Here is a 25,161-nt window from a genome sequence, read left to right as displayed (position 1 = left end):
AATGGTCAAGTTTTGCGGAGATATTTGCATAAAAAGGGGAGGTAAACGCATCCCCACAGCTTGCAAATTTTCCATTTTCCAAATTTGCCTCGCATTTTTCCCGCTTTGGATGCAAATACCTCGGTCAAACCTGCGCATTGGCAGATAGTTCCATTTGCAGATTTCATACTAATTATATTTGTGATCGATTGACGCTAGTTTGGTCAAAATCTGTGGGCATACGCTAGGAGACCCCCATTTTAAGTTGGGATTCATCTAATTACGTGTCAACAACTGGCTAATTAAGGGGCTCTAAAATCATAAATAGTGCAAATTTAAGCCGGTGGGAGGTCTCATGTATTTAATCAAGTGGCAAATTTCAGCTTCATAAGTGGGGCTTTAAATTACCTTGCACCGCTTTGTGGAATTTCTGCGCACTCTTCCCGTTCTTCAAATTGTAGATGGAGCCCATGGCGATGGGGTGAACGAGTTCGTACTTTGAAGTGTTACCCGTTTTGAAGACGACCCTGCCCAGACGGGTAAGATAAGCGTCGGCATCGTTCGGAACTCCGCGGACGATAAGTGGTTCCGGGGAAGGCGAGATTTTGTTGGGTTTTTGGTCGTGGGATGAATCCACCCCGTTTAAAGTCTCGACTGGTTTCCCTACCATTTTGAAGATTTTAGGGATTTTAAAACTTGTTTAGAAGTCGGTTGAAAGCGAGGAAATGACGAGTTTAGAGTAGAATTTGGTACCTATTTATATGGCAGATTTATGTATGCCAGAAGATTGATACGCGTGTATTCCGTGGGAATATGTAGTGATGCAGGAAATTGATTAAAGATAAATTTGATTAAATAAATAAATTTACAATACCTACTATATAAAATGAGAATATTATAAAATTAAGTATAATTTTTAGTTAGGTAGCACATCTACGATCAAGAATTACGTCAAGACTCTGCAGAAAAATTAAATCGGACCTTACGATCCCGAAAACGATTTAGAATTAAGTTACAAGTAATCAAACCTGAATAATTATGCGTCTGGATGAAGTAAATACATACATAAAAAACAAAGAGTTTCTAATACGTAATGCATGTGGAAATAAAGGGTTTTATTGATTTGGCGAGATATTTAGCATTGTTGGTGCACCTTGTGTAACGCATGCATATAATTTTTACTTCGTTTTGATGATAGACAAGGTAGTTAGGTTTTATGCATTTTTTCAGAACTTATGTATGTAGATACGTATGTAGGTACGTATGCACACGCCAGTGTCGGTGTAAAATGCCTAATGCAAGAAAATCAGTTTATCCCTGAACCAGGGTTGCAGAAATCTCATCTCACCCTCGTAAATCTCATCTCACTGAGATATAATGAGAAATAGTGAGACATGAGAAATATGAGATATAGTGAGATTTGTGAGCCATGCACTAGCGCCACCTAGCGGACGGGGTCATGAACTAAAAGTTTATCTCATTATTTCTCATATTTCTCACTCAGCCCCAAGTGAGAGGATTGATATATATCATTAAATCTCACTAAATCTCACTCAGTGATATATATCACTTGTAACCCTGCCCTGAACATTCACCAGCGGATGCCTATAATTGATAATCGTAAAACTAGCTATTACTATCAATGCAGGTTTTCTAAATGTAACGTTCAGATTTACATGGAAATTATCTTTTCACCAAAACAAGTAAGCGTGATAATATATTTTGATTTTTACAACATTCCTATTTCATAAGAACGCTTTAGAAATTTTAATTTTTTTTCAGTTGAGATTTTAAAATCCTGGAATTGTAAGCTCTCATTAAATCAGAAACAGGTTTATTTAAAATCTCTTGCATAATTTATTACAAATCTTGTAAAACTGAAAAGTTAAAACGTTACAACAGTTTAAGAAATTTGGAAGATTTGTAGAAACTCGAGAAGTATGAAATTCATATTTTGCGACGATTTGATTTTTAACAAATTAGTTAAGCTTTGGTTCTCCCCATAAAGTTGGAAAAATTCCAGGATTTTTAAAACACGAGGTTTAAGCTGGAAACCCGTTAGAAATTCATGATGAAATTATTGAATTGTGAGAAATCAAAATGTACTTAAATGCAAGCACATTTTTATATTTTTTTCTGGCGAACAAATTAGAGTGTAAAAGTTTACATGCAAATCTGAGTTGTACATGTGAGAGACGTGCCTTGTGAGTTGCAGGATGGATCACGATCATGATCCACGTGCGTAAGAAATCAGTTTCAAGGACCTGGTCACGTACACCTGTCAAATATTTGATCTGGGACTGGGCAGAAAGCATGTGATCAAATTGAGGGGAGGGGGCACGGGTTAAGGCGACATATGCTTCCCATGTTAATTATAACATGGGGCGGGTATGGGTCAAAATTCCCTGAAAATCGATCTTGTGCGCTATGTACGGCCCCAACATATTTTGTTCGAATAAGGAAAATTGGACGAATTTTTGTTGGGATATGTTTAAGGAATTTAGACCCTCATAATTTCTTAATAAGTTCCACGTGGAACTTTTGATGGAGGTATGGGTGTTGAAAGAGTTAATAAATAGGTATGTATGAAGGCATTATAATATTTAATAAGCAATTTATTTAGCTACTGGTTAAATAATAATTGGACCAAATAAATAGGGAATAGTTTATTGTCGGAATTATTTCCTCAGGTGCATAGTTTTAAGCATTCGGGTAAATCAAATGTGTAAAGAATTCCCGTGGAAGGAATGGAATTATGTATTTAGGTGTTAAAAGGAAATAGATAAATTAATAAATTGACTAAATGAGTAAAATAAATAAATTGACGGTACATGTTAATTAAAATTAGGAGTGACAATAAAACATTGAAATCGTAATTTGTTCACACACAAAATTGGACTTTGATGAGATCTTCTGGATATGTGGAACTGATTTTTATGCATATAATTTTTATCAGTTTTAGCCTTGCATTTTTATTTATTCTGCCTCCCCCTTTGCTGAGTGGGGGGAGTTCATAGTTGAAAAAAATTGCAGCACCAGCAAAAATACTTGGCAAACATGAAGATACATAATTATGAAATATGTAAGTATCTGCAAAAGTTTCTCAATCCTTTTCACACATATCTACATAAATCTAATTGTGGACTTGAATCCTTGACTGTAGAAGAAATCAATATGCAGATGTATGCTAAGATTAATTAAGTACATATTTCTCTAAATAAATAGTATACTGCATAAATAACGAGAGAGAGTTTGCTGATGTGAATTGATTAAACTCTTATCGACGAAGAACACACATTTGTGTAGTATTTATTTTTCCATTTACAACGAAATACACAAATGTGTGTACTGCAAAAATTTCCTTGACGCCAAAATTTCTTTGAAGAAGAATATGTCTTCGGTATTTTGTGGGAAATTCGATGGTGAAAAGTAGATTTTTTTTCGACATTTTTCTCCTAAAATTTTGGAATTTTCCCTATACCGACCAATGTTAAAAAGTGGATTTTTCGTGGGGTTAAACTCGAATATTGGAAACTGGTGGAAAATTTTAATTGGTTGATATCATGTATAATTATGAAATCAAAATCGTACCGAAGGGAAATTTTATTTAAAAATTAGTAGTCCGAAAGAGGTTAATGAGCACGATTGTGGGGCATCGTTACGCCGTGTTGCGAATATGGGGTGCTAAGAAATTAAGACGCTCTCCTACAACTACTATTAGGAAATTATTAAATATTTAGTGGGACAGTTCTTCCCTGATGACATAACTACACACATCCTGCCCAATCCCAGGGTGGTGAGTGTCGGCTAAAATATTTATGTACGCCTTTGCGGATTAAATGATTATGTACAACCGGTGTGGATTATTTATTTATTGAAACTATTTATTTGTGTTGTTGCCAAGTTGGACAAATTTAAATGGTAGTGAGTCCTAGCATGAAACTAATTTTGATCACAATATTCCACCAAATCGAGTGTAAAATTCGAAGAATTACTCAACATTGAAAACTTTGATAAATTTTAAATTTACTACAAGGATAGATTGATTATATTTAACTATCTAGTTTCGACAAGGTGGATGACGTAATTGAATAAATTACAAATGATTTGAAAAAATGACTCATTGTTTATCACATTTGAAAATATTACATAGGTATTTACAATGACACTAAATATATATTCTTGATAAAAAGGAATTTGTAGCACAATGTAAAGGAAATATATTTGTTTGACGAACTACATATTTTTATTGGCTCAACGTGTTCACAGATTTGTAGAAAAGTTGGCTTGCTCAAAAATATTTACTCATTCAAGACTGAGAAAAAATAAATTCATTTATTCATTTATTCGAAATAAAAAAAGTTATTTCATATTCATTACTTATCTATTCATTATAAGTACGTGCAACCTCAAATTAGTCTTTACTGTATGCATTTTTTAAGTTGCCTCATCGATTTATTAAACAAGGGGAAAACATGAATAAAATGAATGTAAAACATTCATCAATTCTTCACATGTGGTAAATCAATAAATAATTAAATGAAGAAATAACAATCTAAAAATATATTTTAAAAAGTATTAATTTATTATTCATTCATTTACTGGGTTAAGTAATCATTCATTCACTAATTCTCCAGGATGAGTGAGTGTGAATAGGTACTTATGGTTACCAAAGGATATTCTGTCACACAATTTTCATAGAAGATTAACACATTCAAATGCATATTTACACCTTCGACGACCGGAGAACGGTGAGACTGACGGTTTGGTTAATGCAGAAGGTTTGTATGACGAGGGGCGTGTTTCGATCGAGACAGCTGCCCTCGCCCACTCGGATCTTCATTAGGGAGCAGGATTTAAGCTCTCTTGACACCGTGGGCTGTCTCTGCGGCTTCGTGGCCTTCTGGCGAATGGCGAGCAGACCCTTGAACGATGCATTCTGCACGGCCGCCGCCATCGTAAAAGTGACGATGTTGTTTATCGCTGCGTTCAGGACCATGAGGGGAAAGACGAGAAATTCGGGATTTTCCAGCTCGTCGCGGAAACTGATGCATACAAAGAGGCCGACGACTTGGACGGCGGGTGAGCAAAAAATCATGGCGGGAAGGAGGCCGTGCATCATGGCGGTGTTGTAAGATTTTTCCAAGATATGGATGCATCGGTAGAGCAAGATGCAACCATGTTTGTCATGTCCAGTCACGATTTGGCGAACCTTGCTAAATAAATAATAATATAACAAATAATATTTGCGCAAATTTCAGTGATATTGGGCTTATTAATTAATATAATTAAAAAAGCTGCCACAATTGCGTATCGGTGGAAAGTAATTTGTTGCCAAACTACTAATAGCTATATTCTGAAAATTTCAAACTTTGAGGGCACATTGAAACTCGCAAAGTGAAAAATAAGGTAATAATAATAATAATAACTCATGTATAACATAGAGAGGAGATGCAGAGCGAGAGCTTCTCTCACCCTGTAGAGCGAGCAGCATGAAATATAACGTCGTATTAAAGGGATTGTAAATCTGGGCTCGAATCCGGAATCTCATCTGTATCGCGCAGAGCGACCTACCGTGGTCCACGATCACACTTGGTGATTGCTATTGCCTTTTAGCCTGCCGATATATCCCACCTCATGATCAGGGCCCGGACTGGGCATATGTGCGCCCTAGGCAAAATTTTTCTTGCGCCCCTAACCTTCCCTCATGAGAAAAATTCCGTTAAAAACCTGCTATTATATATTATGCATTTCAGGAGCACTTTGCATATGCATTGTCCAAAAATTAATGAGCTTAACAATTATTTTATTGCTAAAACTTATATTCGTACTGAAAGTGCAAATGATAAATCTCGCGGAAATTTAAATTTGTATGTAGATAAATGGTGTAACATTTGAAAGAACCAAGAGATGAAACCAAGCATTAACAGAATTTCACTCACAATGTGATGGTTTGAAGTGTAACACACCGATTTTGTAGAAATTTTGTAATTCTACAGTTTAAGTCAATACAACCAACTAGCTGAACTAATGGAACTAGCCATATTCTTCAGAGTTGGATATTGAGGTAAAGAGATTTACTCGGGAAGGACATGACCAAATTAGGAAGAAGAAATATGGATAAATATGAATAATCGATAAGGAGTTAGAGCTTTGTCGAGGTTGAAGGTTTAATTCAAACTAAAATTTCAAAGTTTAATATTAATAAAAGTTTCTGAATTGTTTAAAAACATAATTTTCTCTAAAAATAAAAATTTTAAAAATACGAAAAATCAGCAGTGGGGTGCTAGAGGTGAGCCAAATGCTCAGTTGAACCGAGTATGCTCGTGCTCCCCAAGGTTTAACTTAGCGGAGCGGGCCCAGCTTTTTCGAGCATTTTGCGAGCCAAGCTTGAGCGAGCCGATTTCTATCGAGCTTTTTGCGAACCGAGTTTGAGCGAGCCGAGCTTTTAAAAACCGCTGCTCGACTCACCCCTAGTTTGAACACACTTGAGTTTCAAATTCTTGTTTTGAACGTTGGAATTGGTGCAGTTTTTTTATTTCTTGTAGGGTTAACAAAACCGAGGGTTTTAATAAAAAAAAGAACAGCCTAGGAGCTTTCCCGTATAAAAATTTTAAAGGATTTTATGCAGCAATTTGGCTGAATTTTATGCACACAAATTTATGCAGCGTGATTTGTGCATAAACTGTGCAGGATTATGCATAATTATGCTAAGGTTTTTCTATACACAAGAGATAATTCTAGTCATAAGCTTTGTATAAAGAAAAGTCTCTTCATAAAAATATCAGTTTATAAACTTTTATGCAGAATATACTCTCCAGAAATTTATGCAGAATTATTCACAATTTTTTATGCATTAATCATTATGCCGACTAAGTGTGCCGTATTATGCAGAAGTCGCCACATGATTTTTATACGGGTTAAGTAATTGGTTCTAATGTTTTTTTGGGGTTTCATTGGGCTTTAAAGGAACAAAATACTCAGGATTAGTCCTCACATGAAATACCACATTTTAGAAAGAGAATTTGATTTTTGGCACATGTGCTCCTGAAAGAGATTCATTTTCGTATCACACTTAAACACAAAAGAATTGACAAAAAAACGTATTTTTTTGAGAAAACCGACGTCTGGGGCTTTCGTGTGCATGGAAAATGGAAAACGTTAATACCAGGCTCTAATACGAAATTTTGAAAAACGTTCAAACGTTCAAAAAACAGCTTGTAGGGACACAAATTAGAAAACTCTTGGCGAAAACGCTTTTCAAAAGTATTGACTTTGAGCTAAAAATCGTAGATTTCTCTAGATTTCAGCTCTCACTCCGTGAAGGAGCACAATAGAAACGGCGGACTACCACCGCTGTATTCAGAAATTTGTTAGGTTTGAAGTTATTCCGGTCTTCGTTCTTGTTACTAATGATACCAATTATATTTTCGTCGCGCAAAAAATAAGCATACCAGTATTATGCAGGCTGCATTATTCTTGTATCGGAATTCGCAAATACATATGTATGAGCACAAGTCGCGGATCTTATCTGTATCCAGCTAAGAGCTCGGTTCCTTCTCAAATTTTAGTCTGAATTAAGAATTTGAGTATACATGTTCCTTCAGAAACTTTAGGAGTTAACAGTAGTCTGTGTAATAATGTCAGAAACTGATCAAAAATCTTAAAATTTAAATTTCGTGACAGTTTACTTTTTAATCAATCAGGTATATATGTCTTTCATTTACAGCGACCGAGCCTGTCCATATGTTTGCTGTTGCATGGCTTGATCGCGACGGCGCCCATCCGATGCAATTTTTCATCGAACACATAAATATTTCGAATGCCTTCTTTGCCAGCATTTTTGCAAGGGGAATTTAGATCAAGAAAGGTTTCCGGACAAATGCAGATTATTTTACTATCCATGCTAAAATTGTAAAGATTACACTAACAAGGGGGCGCTTATGTACTTAGTGGGGGCAGGCTAAGTGTTAATAGCTAATAACTTTAAAACCTCTGGAGATAATGAAAATCTGATAAGCGCATTGAATTCCTCGGGCGATTTTACATAAATACCTCACATGAGTTTTTAACAACTTGCAAAGAATACTAGCAGGGAAAATACTGAAAGGAAGCGGGTGGCAATAATTTTCCACTAAAAAATGAAAAAAGAAATAGCGAATTTGAGAAGTGTGACAGGAACCGAATGTGCACTTTAATTTAATCCAGCGGATTGTAAAAACGTTCATGGGGACCGGTTCCACCGAGAACAGTCGAAGAAATTTTTTGGAAAACCTACAAGGACCATACCCATCGTGAAGGCGTTGAAGGACAGAATCCGAAGAAATTCTCGAAATTCCAACGGAAAATAGCCTCACAGCTGACATTGTTGATGCAGATTACCCAATGAGTACTCAAACTGAACCTTAGGCGTAAGGCTTTGAAATGTGGTACTTGACACCTCTTGATGGTACCCACAAGGAAAGCCCTACTAAAGAAATGAAGGGCTCTCCTCAGGCGATACGCGCCAAAAAGGTTAAGAGGATTCTATTTACAGATGAGGAGATTTCAACTGTGAGGAAATATTTTAACAAAAAAAATACACTGTCTACCCAGAATCTGTCCAAGATATCCCCCAATAAAGAAGAAGGTCAAAAGTTCACATGATCCAGGTTTTGTGAAGGTTTTGGCTGTTGCAAGCTGATTGGGGGTAATTTCTCATCATTTCGTCACAGATGGAGGGAAGGTGATGGAATCCAATTTTTTAAAATACGTTTTTGAGTCCGTGGTACATCCCCTCAATGGGATCCAGTTCAATAGAATCGATTAGACCTTTCCACAGGCCTCAGCACCAGCTCATAGTGCGAAAAATTGCAAAAGCGTGACTAAAAAACAAATTGCGGACTTTATCTCTACTTCGGACTGGTCATCCTCCTCGCTGGATTTGAATCCTCGGATTATGAAAAACGGTCAAAGTTAGGGGCAAAGGTGTGTTCTAAGGTTCATAGAAGTTTGGAGGCTTTAAAAAAATCTTTGACCACGGAATGAGACAATTTGTCCACGGATTCAGTGCGTAGTTTCGTCGAGAGCTGGCGGCCGCCTTCTCAGCGCTGAGTTAATGCCGGGAGAAGAAATTTCGAAAACTAAAAATTGTGTTCTACTCAGAAATTAGCTGGCTTTCCAATAAAATTAACTAGAAATTTGTATCACAAAAACTGTTGAAGCTATGGCGTTTGATTCTACTAACACTTAGCCTGCCCCCACTAAGTATATATGTAAAGTAAGGCATTAAAAAATTGAAATATGTTGCTAATCCGATTTCGATTATTTCGATTTTTTAAATTTTAAAATAACCAGGTTTCCATTTTGTGTAAAACCGTTGAGTTCGTGCATAAAATCAATAAGGGTCAAAGGCCAAAGTTCAAAAATGTGTGTGGTACAGTTAGTGTGGTTGATTTTGAGGGGAATGTTTTATTGTCAGCTTCAGTAAAACACGACCCTGGAACATTTGCAGTGAATAGATACACACTTGATACCAATGGAATAAAGTTCGACGACCTAAGATCAGGGGAAGATTTTGAGATCGTGAGAGATAAAGTTGTTGAATTGTGTAAAAATAATTTAGTCGTTACTTGTGGTGGTGAGAAGGACTTTGATTCCCTTCGGCTAGATATAGGAGATTATGAACATTTGGAGCTCCAAAGGCAATATTTTGGCGTCGCCAAGGATGGACAAATTCAGCCTCACAGTCTTAGATCTATGTTCAATTATTTTTGTGAATACAATTTTCAAATTGGGACGCATAGTGCAACTAGTGACGCCTCCGCAACTATGCAAATATTTCGAGATGGATATCTGAAGGAAATCATTGACAAAAACCAATTGTTAAAGTACACTGACGAAGTGAATAACGAAATAATACGCCTTTAAAAATTCAAAATAATTCAGTTCAGATGGATAATTTAGTCAAATAACAATAATCAAATAATATCAATCAATATTTATTAAAAATTCAGGTAATTTAATGTACAGTAAATTAACAGGTGAGCAATATAAATACATACATACGTACATATAATTTTGATATGGTGGAATTATTAATTAATGCAGCATTATCTGAAATCAATGATTCTAGCCCTCCTTGGTGGAAATGAACGCTCCCACAATCAACTTCTGTGTCTCATCATTCCAGAAGTTATTAAATTTACGGATTAATTATTTGGGAGTTTTTTTGGGAATCAAGTAAAACCTGAAGTGACACCCTGCTCCTGTGCAAGTTGGAAAAGTGTAACGTTTCCTGAAACAAATTGCCAAAGTGACGGACGCGAACTACTTTACGACGACCAAGAAGGGGGAGATTTTCGAGCTCAAGTCGGAGCTAAATAGTGATAAAAAGGAGAAGAAACGGGAAGCAGTTAAAAAGGTGAGTTAGTTTGTGGTTGGTTTATTGGGGAGTGGTAATAATTACTGTTCAATTTGATAGATAAGTGATTATTGTTTGTTTTTGCTTTACAGGTAATTGCATCCATGATGGTTGGAAAAGATGTTTCTGCCGTTTCCCGATGTCGTCAACTGTATGCAAAGAGATAACCTCGAGTTGAAGAAATTGGTGTACTTGTATCTCATGAATTACGCCAAGAGTCAACCAGACATGGCAATTATGGCTGTCAACACGTTTGTCAAGGTAAGGTTTAAAAGTTAAGTAGTAAATTATATATTAACTAATTGACTATTGTAATGGTAGGATTGTGAAGATCCAAATCCTTTAATTCGAGCTCTGGCTGTTAGAACCATGGGTTGCATTCGGGTGGATAAAATTACCGAGTATTTGTGTGAACCATTGAGAAAATGTTTGAAAGATGAGGATCCCAACGTTCGCAAGACAGCTGCCGTCTGCGTCGCCAAGTTGTATGAAATCAATGCCCAACTTGTGGAGGATCAAGGCTTTTTAGAACAGCTCAAAGATTTGCTTAGCGATTCGAATCCAATGGTAAAAGTGACTTTGCATTATATAGTATGTATTTGTGCTAGTAAAATTGATAGCAATGTTAATTATTATATAATCTTCAGGTGGTCGCAAATGCAGTTGCAGAATTATCTGAAATTAATGATTCTAGCCCCTCCGGGGTTCCACTGGTGGAAATGAACGCTCCCACAATCAACAAGCTCCTCACCGCCTTGAACGAGTGCACGGAATGGGGTCAAATTTTCATTTTGGACTCGTTGTCAAACTACAATTCAAAGGATGAGCGAGAAGCACAGAGGTGGGGTTTTATAATGTTTATTAGATTATACAGGCACATTAATTATTTAACTTATTCTAACGACTTGTTTTTGATTCTTGTTTTAATAGCATCTGTGAACGAATAACTCCACGACTGGCTCATGCGAATGCTGCGGTGGTGTTGTCTGCAGTTAAAGTGCTAATGAAGTACATGGAAATGATCAACGACACCGAGTTTGTGACCGTTCTTACCAGGAAACTTGCACCACCTTTGGTTACATTGCTGTCTTCAGAACCAGAGGTATGTGTTTTGGGCTACTTGTGAAAGAATTGTGTTGTATTACATACAAAGGCAACATATTAAATTATTCATTTCGAATTATTTTTAGGTGCAATATGTGGGTCTGAGAAACATCAATTTGATTGTGCAAAAGCGACCCGACATCTTGAAACATGAAATGAAAGTGTTCTTTGTCAAGTACAATGATCCCATCTAAGTAAAATTGGAAAAACTCATCATGATCCGGCTCGCATCTCAAGCAAACACTGCACAAGTTTTATCCGAATTGAAGGAATATTCGACCGAGGTGGACGTCGATTTTGTGAGGAAGGCAGTCCGAGCAATTGGACGCTGTGCTATAAAAGTAGGACAATCTGCTGAGCGATGCGTTGCGACATTACTGGATTTGATTCAAACAAAAGTAACTAATAAAATATGCAACTTTAATCTGTTTCATATTAAGTACCAAAACCTAATTAACTCAACTTTTGTTTTGTGTGTCTTATAGGTGAACTATGTGGTTCAAGAAGCTATTGCGGTGCTCAAGAACATATTTCGAAAATATCCCAATAAATATGAAAGCATCATCTCGACCTTATGCGAAAATCTCGACACTTTGGACGAACCCGAAGCTAGGTTGGTTGAAAATAGTTTTAATTCTATTCATAAAGTACAAGTACAAGTTACACATATAACTATTTTTTAAATACTTTGTATAGGGCTTCGATGATTTGGATTATTGGAGAGTATGCCGAAAGAATTGACAATGCTGACGAATTGTTGGAAAGTTTTCTTGAAGGATTTGCTGATGAAAACAGTCAAGTTCAACTTCAACTATTGACTGCAATTGTGAATTTGTTTCTCAAGCGTCCAGCAGACACGCAAGAGTTAGTGCAGCAAGTCCTATCTTTGGCAACACAGGTACGTAAATCTCAACTTTTATTAATTAATTGCATTATTTCGTATTGTCTAACAATACTATAAACAATTCTATAAACAAGATATATTAATAATTTTTAGGTGGCAGTCAAGAACAATGTCGACGTACTTTACTACGCGTCCTTAGTTCCCATGCACGTGTACTTTGTCGAAGATGGTCAAATGGATAAGAGAGCCTTTTTGCAAACATGGAAATACATTCCAACCCAAAACGAAGTCCAGTACACGTTGACAAATATGTCTCATAGTTCTGGTAAAAAATAAAATCTTGAGCTCATTACTTAATCTTATAAATGCGTGGATCTCTAATTTTAAAATCTCTTTTTTAGATTCTGTCGTTCAAAAGATGCAGCAAAACAACGTCTTCACAATAGCAAAGAGAAACGTGGAAGGCCAAGACATGTTTTACCAATCATTGAAACTCACTAATGGACTTTGGGTGCTTGTGGAAATTAAAATCCCACCCGGTGGAAGTGTCTACACTGTAAAGAATTGCTAACTATTTGCATAAATATTTATTTATTTCCGTAATAATTGTAACATTCATGTCATGAAATTGATCCTTTGCAGCTAAGCATTAAATCCGTCACCGTTGACGTGGCAGCCGGTGTCTACCAAGCTTACGAGAACATTCTCCGGTCATAATTCCGACCTGTGCCGACAACGTTCCCATCATGAATTTACTAGATTATTAGTTTAACCTAGATTTAAATATATATCTAAATAATTGTATCATTATTTTGAACTGAACCACACAGATCATGTTTCCTTTTCACAGACATTTATTATTACTCAATTTTTGCTGTATAATTAAATTGAAATTATTTATTGTCATTTATATTGTATAGATTGTTAAAAATTATAAATTACTTAATCTAGTACTTAACCAGTTACCTTAATTTAAATTACTTACACTAACTTAACCTAACTAAACTACTGATGCCTGAGTTGACGCCGAGTTTGGTTGAAACTCTTTGCCATAATATAACTTAATTGATTCTTGTGCTTAATAATTTGATATATTTTAGCCCTAATAAATAATTCTATCATTATTTTTCTGTGCAAACGACACTGAACAATTTCGTCAGCCCAACTTTTGATATAAAGGTCTCTTCGCAGCCAAATTACAATATTTTTCATAATACTCTCCCCTTCTGGATTCATATAACTTTTCAAAGCTTCACGAAACCTTTCGTTAATTTTAATGAAAACTAATTTAGTGTTCTCGTTAACTAGATGACTATAAGATATTGTATTTTTAGTACCATTAGAGAAATCCCCAAATAAAGACTTATTTTTAATTAACTGCTCAGTCACGTCTAGTTCCTGTACTTGTCGGTCCGATAAACTTTCCAGTAAATCCTTACAATTAAGGCACTGTTGACTGTGTTTTAGTTTCATAGATTTTCTAATGACGCTTTTCACACACCAATTTGCCATATACACCGTCACATTGTCATCTTTAATGTCAATATCGTGAGACTCAATTAACTCGAAAAAATCAATATTCTCGCAACTAGTAATGTTTATATCATTTTCATATTCGTCCTCTGAGCTTTCAAACTCATCGTCACTGTCCGAAATTGGTGGCTGTAGGTATACTTGGCGGAGTCACACCAATTCGTCCTAAATCTAATAATTTACGAAGCTTAAAGCTGTTTTTAATTAATAAATCAGTCAAATCAGTTAAATCAGTCAAAATTTCACCTGTCTCACAATTTGCACCAGTTGGACTAGCTAACAGGTCACAAATTAATAAGTATTTAAAGCTTTCTGAAAATTGTTTAGCTGTTGGATTTTTACAGAACCCATTTCGCCCTCTCTGCTTTGCAAAATAGTGCACTATTTATTCGAGAATATCTTGCTGAATTCTCCGAGTAAAAACATAACCATATCCGTCAGTTTCTAAGTCGGTCAGTAACAATTCAACAGAATGTAAGGTCAGTTGCAAAGCTCTCACACTGTCCACAATTTTTGTACCGTCTCCCATTTGCCATTCGGAGACCCATTTCCGGAAGGATCTAAGGTGGTCAATATTATTTGTGTACTGATTAGCAGAGTTTAAAGGCTTACCAACCACGTGCCTACTCGAGGTATTGAGTAAATCAAAAATACTGTCCATTTTAATTAGAAAATCTGCAGTCGGTCTCGCGTCCTCTGACATTTTTCTATCAGTGTCCTCAGGCAGCTCAATTAAAGTTTTAATGCCCGCAGCCACCGATAAACTAAATAATTGTGTTGCTAACTTAACTTTCATTTTGGAAAGGTCAGGAATTTCAATGTGAAGTTTGCTTAATTTGGGAGCAAGTCTTTGTTCACTACTGAGATCTTTTGCATAAAAATCTAATATATGTTCCCATCTAATGTGATTCCCATCAATAAAATAACCATGTTTTTAAGATGGTTTCGAATATTTTTAATAACGTGTGGCGAATCATATGCAAAATATATTTGCCGATCGTTCCTACTAATGAATGGCTTTTCTATTGTTATTCCCAACATCCTATATAAACCTTGATTTGTAAATGATTGATCAGAAACTACAACCCTTACTTTTAAACCAATATTATTAATGCTATCTATAGTTCCTAGGAGTAAGTACCGCAGGTCTTCTGATGTTGTTGAGTCTTGACTAAAATGGTACGAAAACGGCTGAATCCAGTTTGTATTCAAACCACGAACCATAAAAACGAGCGCCTCAGATGCCGGAACTAGCTTTCTTCTGCCTGGACCGTGATCTTGAATTCCTATCAGCTTGTCCCTGTTCTTGTCGTAAAGTAAATATTTTTTAATAGCCATCTCATCAAACATCAGTACGCAGTCCCGCTCAAAATTATTCATGTCCTTGACCCGATCTCGCAGTATTTCTTCTATGCAGGGATTAATACCGGTAGAAATATCCAAGTGTCGAAGCCATAGGTTGATTGTTGAAATGGATGGAAGATTAAGCCCCAATTTTTGTAACGTTCTGCAATAAATAATACATTTTTAGTTTAAAGGCACTAGGTTAAATTTAATAAGCTCTTAATTATGAAATGTTCATTCTTATTGTTAACTTACTTGTAGCCTCGTTTAGTTGTGGAAAAATAAATTGTAATTGCAGTAACTTTCTCCTCTTGTGTGAATACTTTCCTTAGTTTTCGGGACGTCAGTCGTTGAAGATGAGATATTATCATGGGTTTTAATGAAGTTGCATTATTCATAACTTTATTCAGACTTTCCATAATCTTTTCTGGCCGAATTTTTGCCCTCGATCGACGAAGTTTCTGTTGCAGTTGGCGAATCCTCTTTTTGTTGTCCGTGGTTGAACTTGGACTGGTTTCAGGTGACGAAATGTTGGATTGAGGTCGAGGACTAGATACGGAAGATGATGGGGAGCAAGGCGAGTCGCAGCGGTCACGAATTTCCGGCTGCGACACGTCCAACGACGGCGGTGACACAGGAATTGATGCCGCTTGTTTTGGTAAAATTGGGATGAATTTGATAACTGAACGACCATCACCAGCTTGCAGAACTTTACTTGGTGTAGAAGCTTGTAATAATTGCTGCTGTGACCCAAATCTGGACGGAAGGGTGGTCGGCTTTAGTCGGATCCTCTTCGAATTATTAAATTGATCATCTTCAAAATGTGTATCGCAGATCATGGACTTTGGGGAAACATTTTGACAGTCGAGATCCAAGTAGTCACACCACGTCTTGAATCTAAACGATAGAAAATATTGCAATATAATATTCGTTATTAGCATGCCAAAATTATTTTCCATTTAATTTATAAACACGCCTGACCTGTCTGGCTGGGATGGAAATTTATAAAACTGAGCTTCCGGATTTTTATGCTTTGTTTTAGCACACCTTGGATATTTACAACCGGTTATTTTCATAGTATACTTGGTGGTGGTGATCCCCACGGGTCACTTCATTTGAAGGCTGGGACACGTAGGAGGCTGGAAAATATTAAACAAATTTATTTAATTTCTTAATTCCAAAGAACATTAGCTCAAGTAATGTTTACAGTACGTATGTATGTGTATTATATAATTTAATGTGCAAGTATGTATACTTACCATGTACTGCCGAGGGGTACACAATTTAATTGCAAATAACTTTTTTAAATAATTGATTGAAGAAATTTAAGCTGGCTAAAAATCGATCGGACTGGAACTGTATTTTTCTTTGCCACGCAAAGGAAGCCATGTGGCGGTGGTGGTAGTGAATGAATTGCATCAGCTTTTTATCATGCTGAACTTGCACACAGTTATTTGGCCGACCTGTTAAAGCCGCCCATTTGCAGGAAGAACAAAATAATATTAAGCTCCGGTGGTTGGCTGCTGAGCTCTTCCATAAGCTTCACTCAAATACATTGCATGAGTCGTTCCTCTTCCCCTAGTTTATTTCATATTCCATGGGGAAGAGCGTGATCCGGGTAGGGGGTTTTAGTATACAGTGTCCTGATGCAAGGTGCTCAGTTTAACACTGGTAGGTAGTCACTACTGCTCTGTTGCTAGTATTGACTTGGGATTGGATTTGGGATTTGATTGGATTTGCTTGGCAAGGGGGAGGGGCGAGAAAGACTTTCGTTCCACCACATGTGGGCTAAATATATCGGCTGGCATAGGCAAATTAGCAAAAATGAAGTGCAACCGTCCGGGCTCGAATCCGGAATCTCATCTGTATCGCGCAGAGCGACCTACCTTGGTCCACGATCACACTTGGTGATTGCTATTGCCTTTTAGCCTGCCGATATATCCCACCTTATGATAAATAATCTCTCACATAAAACACGGTTACTATGCTTTCTTTCTCAGATTGTAGCTGAGTTCCTCATAAGTTTGAAGCCGATAATTAACGGGCGACACGGCAATAAATTTAAGCATCAAGCTACTCTTAACGTGCCAGCCAGATTAAAATGTAGGATAATCGTGGACATCTAGCATAACTCTAGCGGAACTCGGCAATTTTTACTCTTTGCGGCCATGTACCCGTTGCTAATCAAACTATTTTTGGGTTGCTAAACTTGGCCTTGTTGCGGAGGGAGCCAACATTCAAATTGAACTAAGTCAGCATTGAGCTTACCATCCCAGAACATCCAAGTAATTTGTGAGGCAAACTGTACCCACGAAGAGGATGTAGAAGATCCACAACGACCCAGCATACAGCGTATTGAGGGCAACCCATGTCTCAAAAATGTGCACGACGAGTCCCACAACACCCAGATCCTGAGGCCATGGTTGACTTACAGTTTGGCATCATTGAGAGGATGAAGGGTGGCATGCATGGCATTACGGTTAAGATGACCGGGATGAGAAATGCCACACTGGCAATGGAGACTTCAATAAATGGGATGAACATCTTCATTATTTTTCCATCGAGGGACATCGGGGGTTGAGGGAGTCCTGAAAGTGTGAAAACAGTGTGAATATTTCCGTTCTTGAAATGTTTGCTATACATACATTTATCATCCGGTGGGCTCGAATGTTCTAAGCGAAATTTTCACTAGTAGAAAAATAAATGGTAATGTACTGGCTAATTCGAACAGGGTGGTTTAAACGTCACGCTACAATGGAAAATTTTTCTATGGGAAAAACCCTAAATCTCCATTAGTTACAAGATTTTGGATTGAGATTATTATAATTATTATCAAAACTGGTGGAACACTGATGACGAAATTCTTAAAATGTTAAATCTTAGAGACAAAATTTCGTTAACTTATGGAAATTTACGAATTTTTCCCATGGAAAATTTTTTCATTGTAGCGTGCCATTTTAACCACCCTGTGTATAATTAATGAGTATTTTAAATTTGTCCAAACCCCTGTACCCATTTGGTCGAAATAGTCCTCCAAGGCCAGAAATGAATTGACTATTTGAGCCGGAGCAATATGTAATCCCACATTCCAGCTGACAATGGTAGCGCAGAGGAAGATCATGAGGAAGGGGAACCCCATAAATTTTTCGATTTGGCTCAGTGGCCCAATTGCGAGGTTGACAAACATTCCGCTCACGTAGAGCATGGAGACTATATTCTGCGCCTGAGAGACACGAATCTGTCTGACCGATGTGCTCCTCCGAATCCGCTTCTGGAGCGTATCAAACACAAATGGAATACACTTGAGGCGCTGACAAATTCGGAGATGATTTCCATAAAGGGCAGAAAAGTAGAGTGGAACATGTCCGCGGTAAAAGTGTAGTTGGGATGAGGAATGACCATTGTGACGAAATTTACCTCGGTAAACTCCTTTAATACCTGGAACGTTGTAAATAAGGGTTTAGATTTTTTGATATCGACACTTTACCTCCAATTCAACAAGAAATTTCCACTTTCGTTGTAAACCATTAGGATATTCTACAACTTCGCATAAAATATATAGTTCCGGTGGCTATACTGATTTAAATAGTCTCGGCAGATAAGTTAAGTAGTTGCCCCATGTCAGTAGTAAACTACAAAATTGGTGTAATTTCTCTTCTGTGTACGAAGCCATAGTTTATGTGTACGTACATATCTGATGCGGAAAATGGGCGCGTGGGCTGTCAAAGTAATAAATGTTATTGGAGCTTCTGGCATAGTGTGTTGCTGGAATTTGATGTGACATGTAGTGGATATCGCATCCCTCATCGAACAAGGCTCAAAACTTAATTACGTTTGTAGTAATTTTACTTCCAGCGGACATACATAGATTGCTTTTGGTAGTGACAAATAATTTATGAGTTGTAGAGGAATACTCTGCGTAGCGTTCCAGGAACTGATTTCTATTTTGATTCGAGAGAATTTAGCGGGACAAGGGTTGAATGCTGTTGGTGTACATTGGAAACTAAGCACATATATGTAAATGTCACCTCGTTTAAAGGATCCACGATTGCTTAATTGGCAATTTTAAAAAGAGGGTGTACTTTCCGTTCTGCTATTACACTCTAGAAAGGGGTTTAAAATCCTACATACGTACACATTAGAGCATGCAATACCGGTACTGTGTTTCAAAACCGGTATTCGGTATTTTCGGTATTGGGACCGACGGTAATACCGGTATTACCGACCCATATATTAAATATATTAAACATGTTAAATATACCAATAAAAATGATCGCACAAAGCAATGCATAGGCTTAAAAGACATCAAGCGTTGATGTGCAATCATATACACAAGTATTTGTTACTGAAGTGAACACAAATATTCTTGAAAACTATAGTTGTATGCCTAATTGCAAAAGAAATTATGAGGGTTGCAAGCTCTGACAAGAAATTATCTACGATTCAAATTTAGCTCATTGTGCACCCAAACTTCCTATTATTTAATCCATGTCCCAGCTTTTTCAAATTCATACACTTTACATATATGTATGCTTGAACGAAATTTCAACCACTAAAATTTTAACATCTTCTTAAAACTCATTTCGTGTGCTGCATTACTCTTAATTGCGATTGGTATTTTTAACGATTTTAAAAATTGCTCCATGAGTCGTAAAATTGTTTTAAGTTGAAAGGGTCTATTTATTAAAGTGTGTTAGTATATTTTTGGCGTTGGTACCATTTTAGCAATAGTTATTCAGCCATTGAAAATTTTGTATTTCTCTCAGAGATTCAAACTAGCAGTACTTTGCATCGAAAACATTTCATCCCGAGGACTTAAGCTTATCGGAAACCTATCGGAAATTTTTCTAGACGACAATCTCCCTGAGAAAACGATTCGATGATTTATTTCTGGAGTTAATTTCTTTTGCATTTTTGACACAATTTTTTGGAACTTTAAAAATAAATGCATACCTGTATGCATGCATACGTAGTAAATATAATAAACCAAAATAAAATAAAATATATGAGTGATGTGAACAATGCATTGCTTGTAATCTGCTAAAAATATAACTATCAACACCTGATATCAATTTTGAATTTAATAAGTGAAATTTGGTTGACGGAAAGTTAGTCGCAATAACTAAAATTTATGAGTTGAATACCGGTATTGGTTAGCTCAAAACCGGTATTCGGTATTCGGTAATACCGGTTAATACCGGTACTAGAATACCGGTATTGCATGCCCTAGTACACATGACTCAACCGGCATCGTAATAATTATTGTTCAGTAATGTTACGAAAATTAATTATTTAACATTGAAAACTAAATGATGTCAAATCCTGTACGAAGTTGCAATACCAATACGGAATATATTTAGAAATATGACTACCCTCTAAGAAACCCGGTAACTAAGTTATTACCAGGCGGAGTATCTATGTGACTCTACCGCATGGTAATTTATTTATTATTGAGTGGTAAACATTTTGTCACCAAACCGGTAATAACCCGGGTCGCGAAATTTGAAAATATTACCAGTTGGTGACAAAATGTCTACCACTTAATAATAAATTAATTACCATGCAGTAGAGTCACATATGTAGATACTCTGCCGTCTCTGCCTGGTAATAACTTAGGAGTAGAAGGTCACTACTTGTCGGGCCCCGATTTCGATCTCCTTTGGATATGTTGTAGTACTACATGAGTGTAAAAAAAGTGAAGGAGGGTTAGACTCCATGAGCCCATTTACGCCCGCCACACCCCTCAAAGCCGCCCAAACCCCCAGAGTTGCCGCACTAAAATCATCGCCAAAAATCGAGTTTTGGTCAGATTTTCAAAAAATTTACGTTTTTGTGATCCCAGATAGTTGCTTTATCATATCCAATAGCAAACTCAACTTTTTTGAAATTTTCAATATTTTCGAAAATTTTCTGACCAAGGGTATGTATTGAAAAAAATCAAAATTTCAAAAAAGTTGAGTTTGCTATTGGATATGATGGAGCAACTATCTGGGATCACAAAAATGTAAATTTTTTGAAAATCTGACCAAAACTCGATTTTTGGCGATGATTTTAGTGCGGCAACTCTGGGGGTTTGGGCGGCTTTGAGGGGGTGTGGCGGGCGTAAATGGGCTCATGGAGTCTAACCCTCCTTCACTTTTTCTACACTCATGTAGTACTACAACATATTCAAAGGAGATCGAAATCGGGGCCCGACAAGTAGTGACCTTCTACTCCTTAGTTACCGGGTTTCTTAGAGTGTACCAGACTTCTTAAGGTGTACTTATGTATGTAACTACATATTAGTATACGAACGCAACGACTTTTAAATTATCTACATTTCCGAAATGTAAAAAATTTAAACGTTCCGAAATGTCATTTCGGAAGAAGGGCATCTCAATACACACGTAAATGTTTATTTATTTAATTCGCTGATAAATTTGTACATGGTGATTTAAATGTCTCGCTACAAGTTTCTAAGGGTAAAGTCTCAATTACTTAGGTAGTTATGAAAATTAGAAAATTAGAAAATTAGTAGTTATGAAAATTAGAAATTTATATTTTTTAGTCATTGTTCATCTCTAATAGCAAAACTTCATAGTTGTAACATTTTAAAATTGGTGACTTTCACATCAGTATCTAGTAAAAATTTACGAATTTTTCCCATTTCAAATTTTTACATTGTATCGAGACACTTCAATCACTTGAAGCGTGTACATCTCTAAAAAAATCATGAAGTCAGATCTGAACTTAATTGTCGTTTATTTATGTACCAATTATTGTGGAAATACGTCACACCTAATATTCCATAATTTGGTGGTCAGTAATGAGATATAAGGGAAGTTGCTTTCTCAATTATGTATGGCAGCCCAATTTGCATAATTTATTCAAATCAATACATAATTGCAGATTATAATTTCATTCATTCATGTATGTAATTCCAATTCATATTTACATTTGAGGCAATAAACTCAGGCCGTGGCAAGATTGTGTTATACTCAATTCTGTGAAATTCCAAAAAATTTCAAATTTAATTAAAAATATTTCTGGTAAAAATTCTCCTAAAACGAAGCGTCAACACATATATGTATTACAGATTTCGCTATAATGGAGGTGGTTATTTTCAGTGCATTTAAATTTTTAAAGCTTTTTTATAAACTTATGTATATACTTCAGTAACATCTTTGTGAGTTTCCTCTACTTTACACAAAATTGGGTTTATGATTGCAATTAGGTTGTAAATTGGAAGTATGTTAATGGAAGAGGACATTTTAGCAGTTAAGGGCGGTTTACAGGCCATGTTTTTCACGTGAAATAACCTTGACGTGAAAATTTCACGCAAATTTTACAAAATGGTTCTCACGTCAACGGTGAAAACAACGCGTAATTTTCAATCGAGTGAAATTATCACTCAAACTCGATGAAATTTGCGTGAAATGCTTGCACATTATTTCACGTGAAAACTCCGGTTATTTGACATTTTGTATAATGTTGGCATAACCACAAATATGTATGACAACGTTCAGAGAAAATAATACAAATTTTCAAATTGAATGAATAACCTGTAAACGAAGGTATAGAATTTGCGTGAAATTAATTTATTTCTCGCAAATTTCTTTCAAATTTCATTTTGTTGTTGCGGTGAAATTTTCACCGAAATTTCATTTCGCGCAATTTCCTGACCTGTAAACCTTACTTTAACAAAGAATTACTGTGCTTATATTTGAATGGTTGTAAAAATGACATTATGAAAAGCCAAGCCAAGAAAATAACGTTACTTACGAGGGAACCTCTAATAGTGCCGGAGCTCCCAGCATATCCACTATATACATTCGACGTATTTTTTAATACTAGTCCTACGATGTGACAAAATCTCCATGTCAAAATGACATTTGGTCAAGTTGTGACGACTTCAGTGACGCGCGGAAAGGTCATTTCACCATGCTATTAGTTGCGGAGGTACCCGTTCACCACCCGCTCCTCACTCATTTCACTGAAATCCCAAGCCATTTGCTTATCGAGGACATTGTCACCTAATTTAACTAAACTTACAATATAATTGCAATTTATTTACTATTTACAGCTTGTCAAAATTATTACTTTTCCTTTAAAATATGAGTTTAAAAATTATGTATAAAAAATGCCACAACGTCTTATGAATTTAAGCAAGTGGACGGATTTGTTCTTCACAGATGTCGAAGTGGGCGTCAGAATGTTATAAACACGAACGGAAAAAATAATATTGATAAGCTATAAACAGTAAATTGTTAAGATATTGCTAGTGTAGTTAAATTAAGTACCAATGTGCCCAGTGAGTAAATGGGTTGAAATTTTAGAAGTAAGATTAGAAATGTGTGGTGAAAAGAGTATCTGCGCTACTGACATCATGGACGAAAATGACCGTTCGGAGCGTCAATAAAATCGTCACAACTTGACCAAATGTCATTTTGACACGGAGATTTTGTCACATCATAAGACTAGTACTAAAAAATACGTCGAATGTATATAGTGGATATGCTGGGAGCTCCGGGCACTATAAAAGGTTCCCTCGTTAGCAAATATATAAATACATTGGAATTCTATGACGCTTTGTGGACGATGAAGCAAATCGAGGGAATTTAGGTAATGCATATACGATAATAATAAGCAGTAAACTGAAAAGTGGTTATATGCTCTTTACCCGGTTTTTAGTTGTTTTAAATTGAGTTGTAGTTGTATTATAAGGCTTACAATATATGATGTATTGATGCGAGCGAACTCTGACTCTGAAAAAGTTTAATACAGTGGATGTCGGTCTGATGCCAAGTTTTTTAACACTTTTTTAAACACATATTAAGGTTCAAGACTTTTTGCCAGTAGAACCCAACAGAGTTTCTTAATACCCCCACTGATTTTTGAGAGTGGCTGAGGAAAGATGCTATTTGGTATCAGGGCTAAAGCCTAGTGTACAGGTGGGATAAATGTACCGAATAAATTTCTGTAATCGGATGGTAAATTATAAATTCGTAATTTTTAAATGTTCATTTTATTATGAGATCTGCATAATAAAATTTACACGTATGAAAGTTACTAATTTGCAACTTACCATACGATCACAGGCATTTATCCCGTACATTTATCCCACCTGTACACGCAACTTAAGGGCATACTCGACTAGAAAAGGTGAAGTGAAATAAATGAATATTTTTATACAAATAACCCAAATTTTTACCTGGGCTCACCTTGGCTCAGGAAAAACAAATACTGCGCGGTAGATTTGTTAATCTTATTATTAGAAACGAAAAACTAGGTCATTGCAAGATAGCAAATGCAACCTTGATACATTGATGCATGTGCATAGATGCGCGGACACTCAGTGGCGGACACTCGGTGCCGTCCACAGTGTCAGTGTCACTCATTATGGCCGAGTGTCGGTGGACAAGTGTCAGTGTCAGCCACTGTGGCCGAGTGTCGGTGGACACAGTGTCAGTGTCACTCATTATGGCCGAGTGTCGGTGGACAAGTGTCAGTATCAGCCACTGTGGACGAGTGTCGGTGGACACAGTGTCAGTGTCAGCCACTGTGGACGAGTGTCGGTGGACACAGTGTCAGTGTCACTCATTATGGCCGAGTGTCGGTGGACAAGTGTCAGTATCAGCCACTGTGGCCGAGTGTCGGTGGACACAGTGTCAGTGTCAGCCACTGTGGCCGAGTGTCGGTGGACACAGTGTCAGTGTCACTCATTATGGCCGAGTGTCGGTGGACAAGTGTCAGTATCAGCCACTGTGGCCGAGTGTCGGTGGACACAGTGCCAGTGTCAGCCACTGTGGACGAGTGTCGGTGGACAAGTGTCAGTGTCAGCCACTGTGGCCGAGTGTCGGTGGACACAGTGTCAGTGTCACTCATTATGGCCGAGTGTCGGTGGACAAGTGTCAGTATCAGCCACTGTGGCCGAGTGTCGGTGGACACAGTGTCAGTGTCAGCCACTGTGGACGAG

The 25,161-nt window shown here is 36.8% G+C and overlaps 1 protein-coding gene across 1 annotated transcript; it reads left to right on the top strand.

Moving 5' to 3' along the window:
- Positions 1-10,264: 10,264 nt before the first annotated feature.
- Positions 10,265-13,121, top strand: LOC110860207 (AP-1 complex subunit beta-1-like; the record flags this gene model as incomplete). Its single annotated transcript, XM_035860077.1, is given in 12 exon segments — positions 10,265-10,381; positions 10,474-10,511; positions 10,513-10,642; positions 10,703-10,948; positions 11,029-11,222; positions 11,312-11,483; positions 11,572-11,883; positions 11,971-12,098; positions 12,182-12,383; positions 12,483-12,654; positions 12,731-12,885; positions 12,972-13,121. Coding segments are annotated over 12 exon segments (1,941 nt in total), but the record flags the coding sequence as incomplete, so codon positions are not given.
- Between the last annotated feature and the right edge of the window lie 12,040 nt (positions 13,122-25,161).

The sequence above is a fragment of the Folsomia candida genome, unplaced genomic scaffold, assembly GCF_002217175.1.
Source record: "Folsomia candida strain VU population unplaced genomic scaffold, ASM221717v1 Fcan01_Sc030, whole genome shotgun sequence".
NCBI classification, from domain to species: Eukaryota; Metazoa; Arthropoda; class Collembola; order Entomobryomorpha; family Isotomidae; genus Folsomia; species Folsomia candida.
This window is presented reverse-complemented; position numbering and strand designations above follow the sequence as displayed.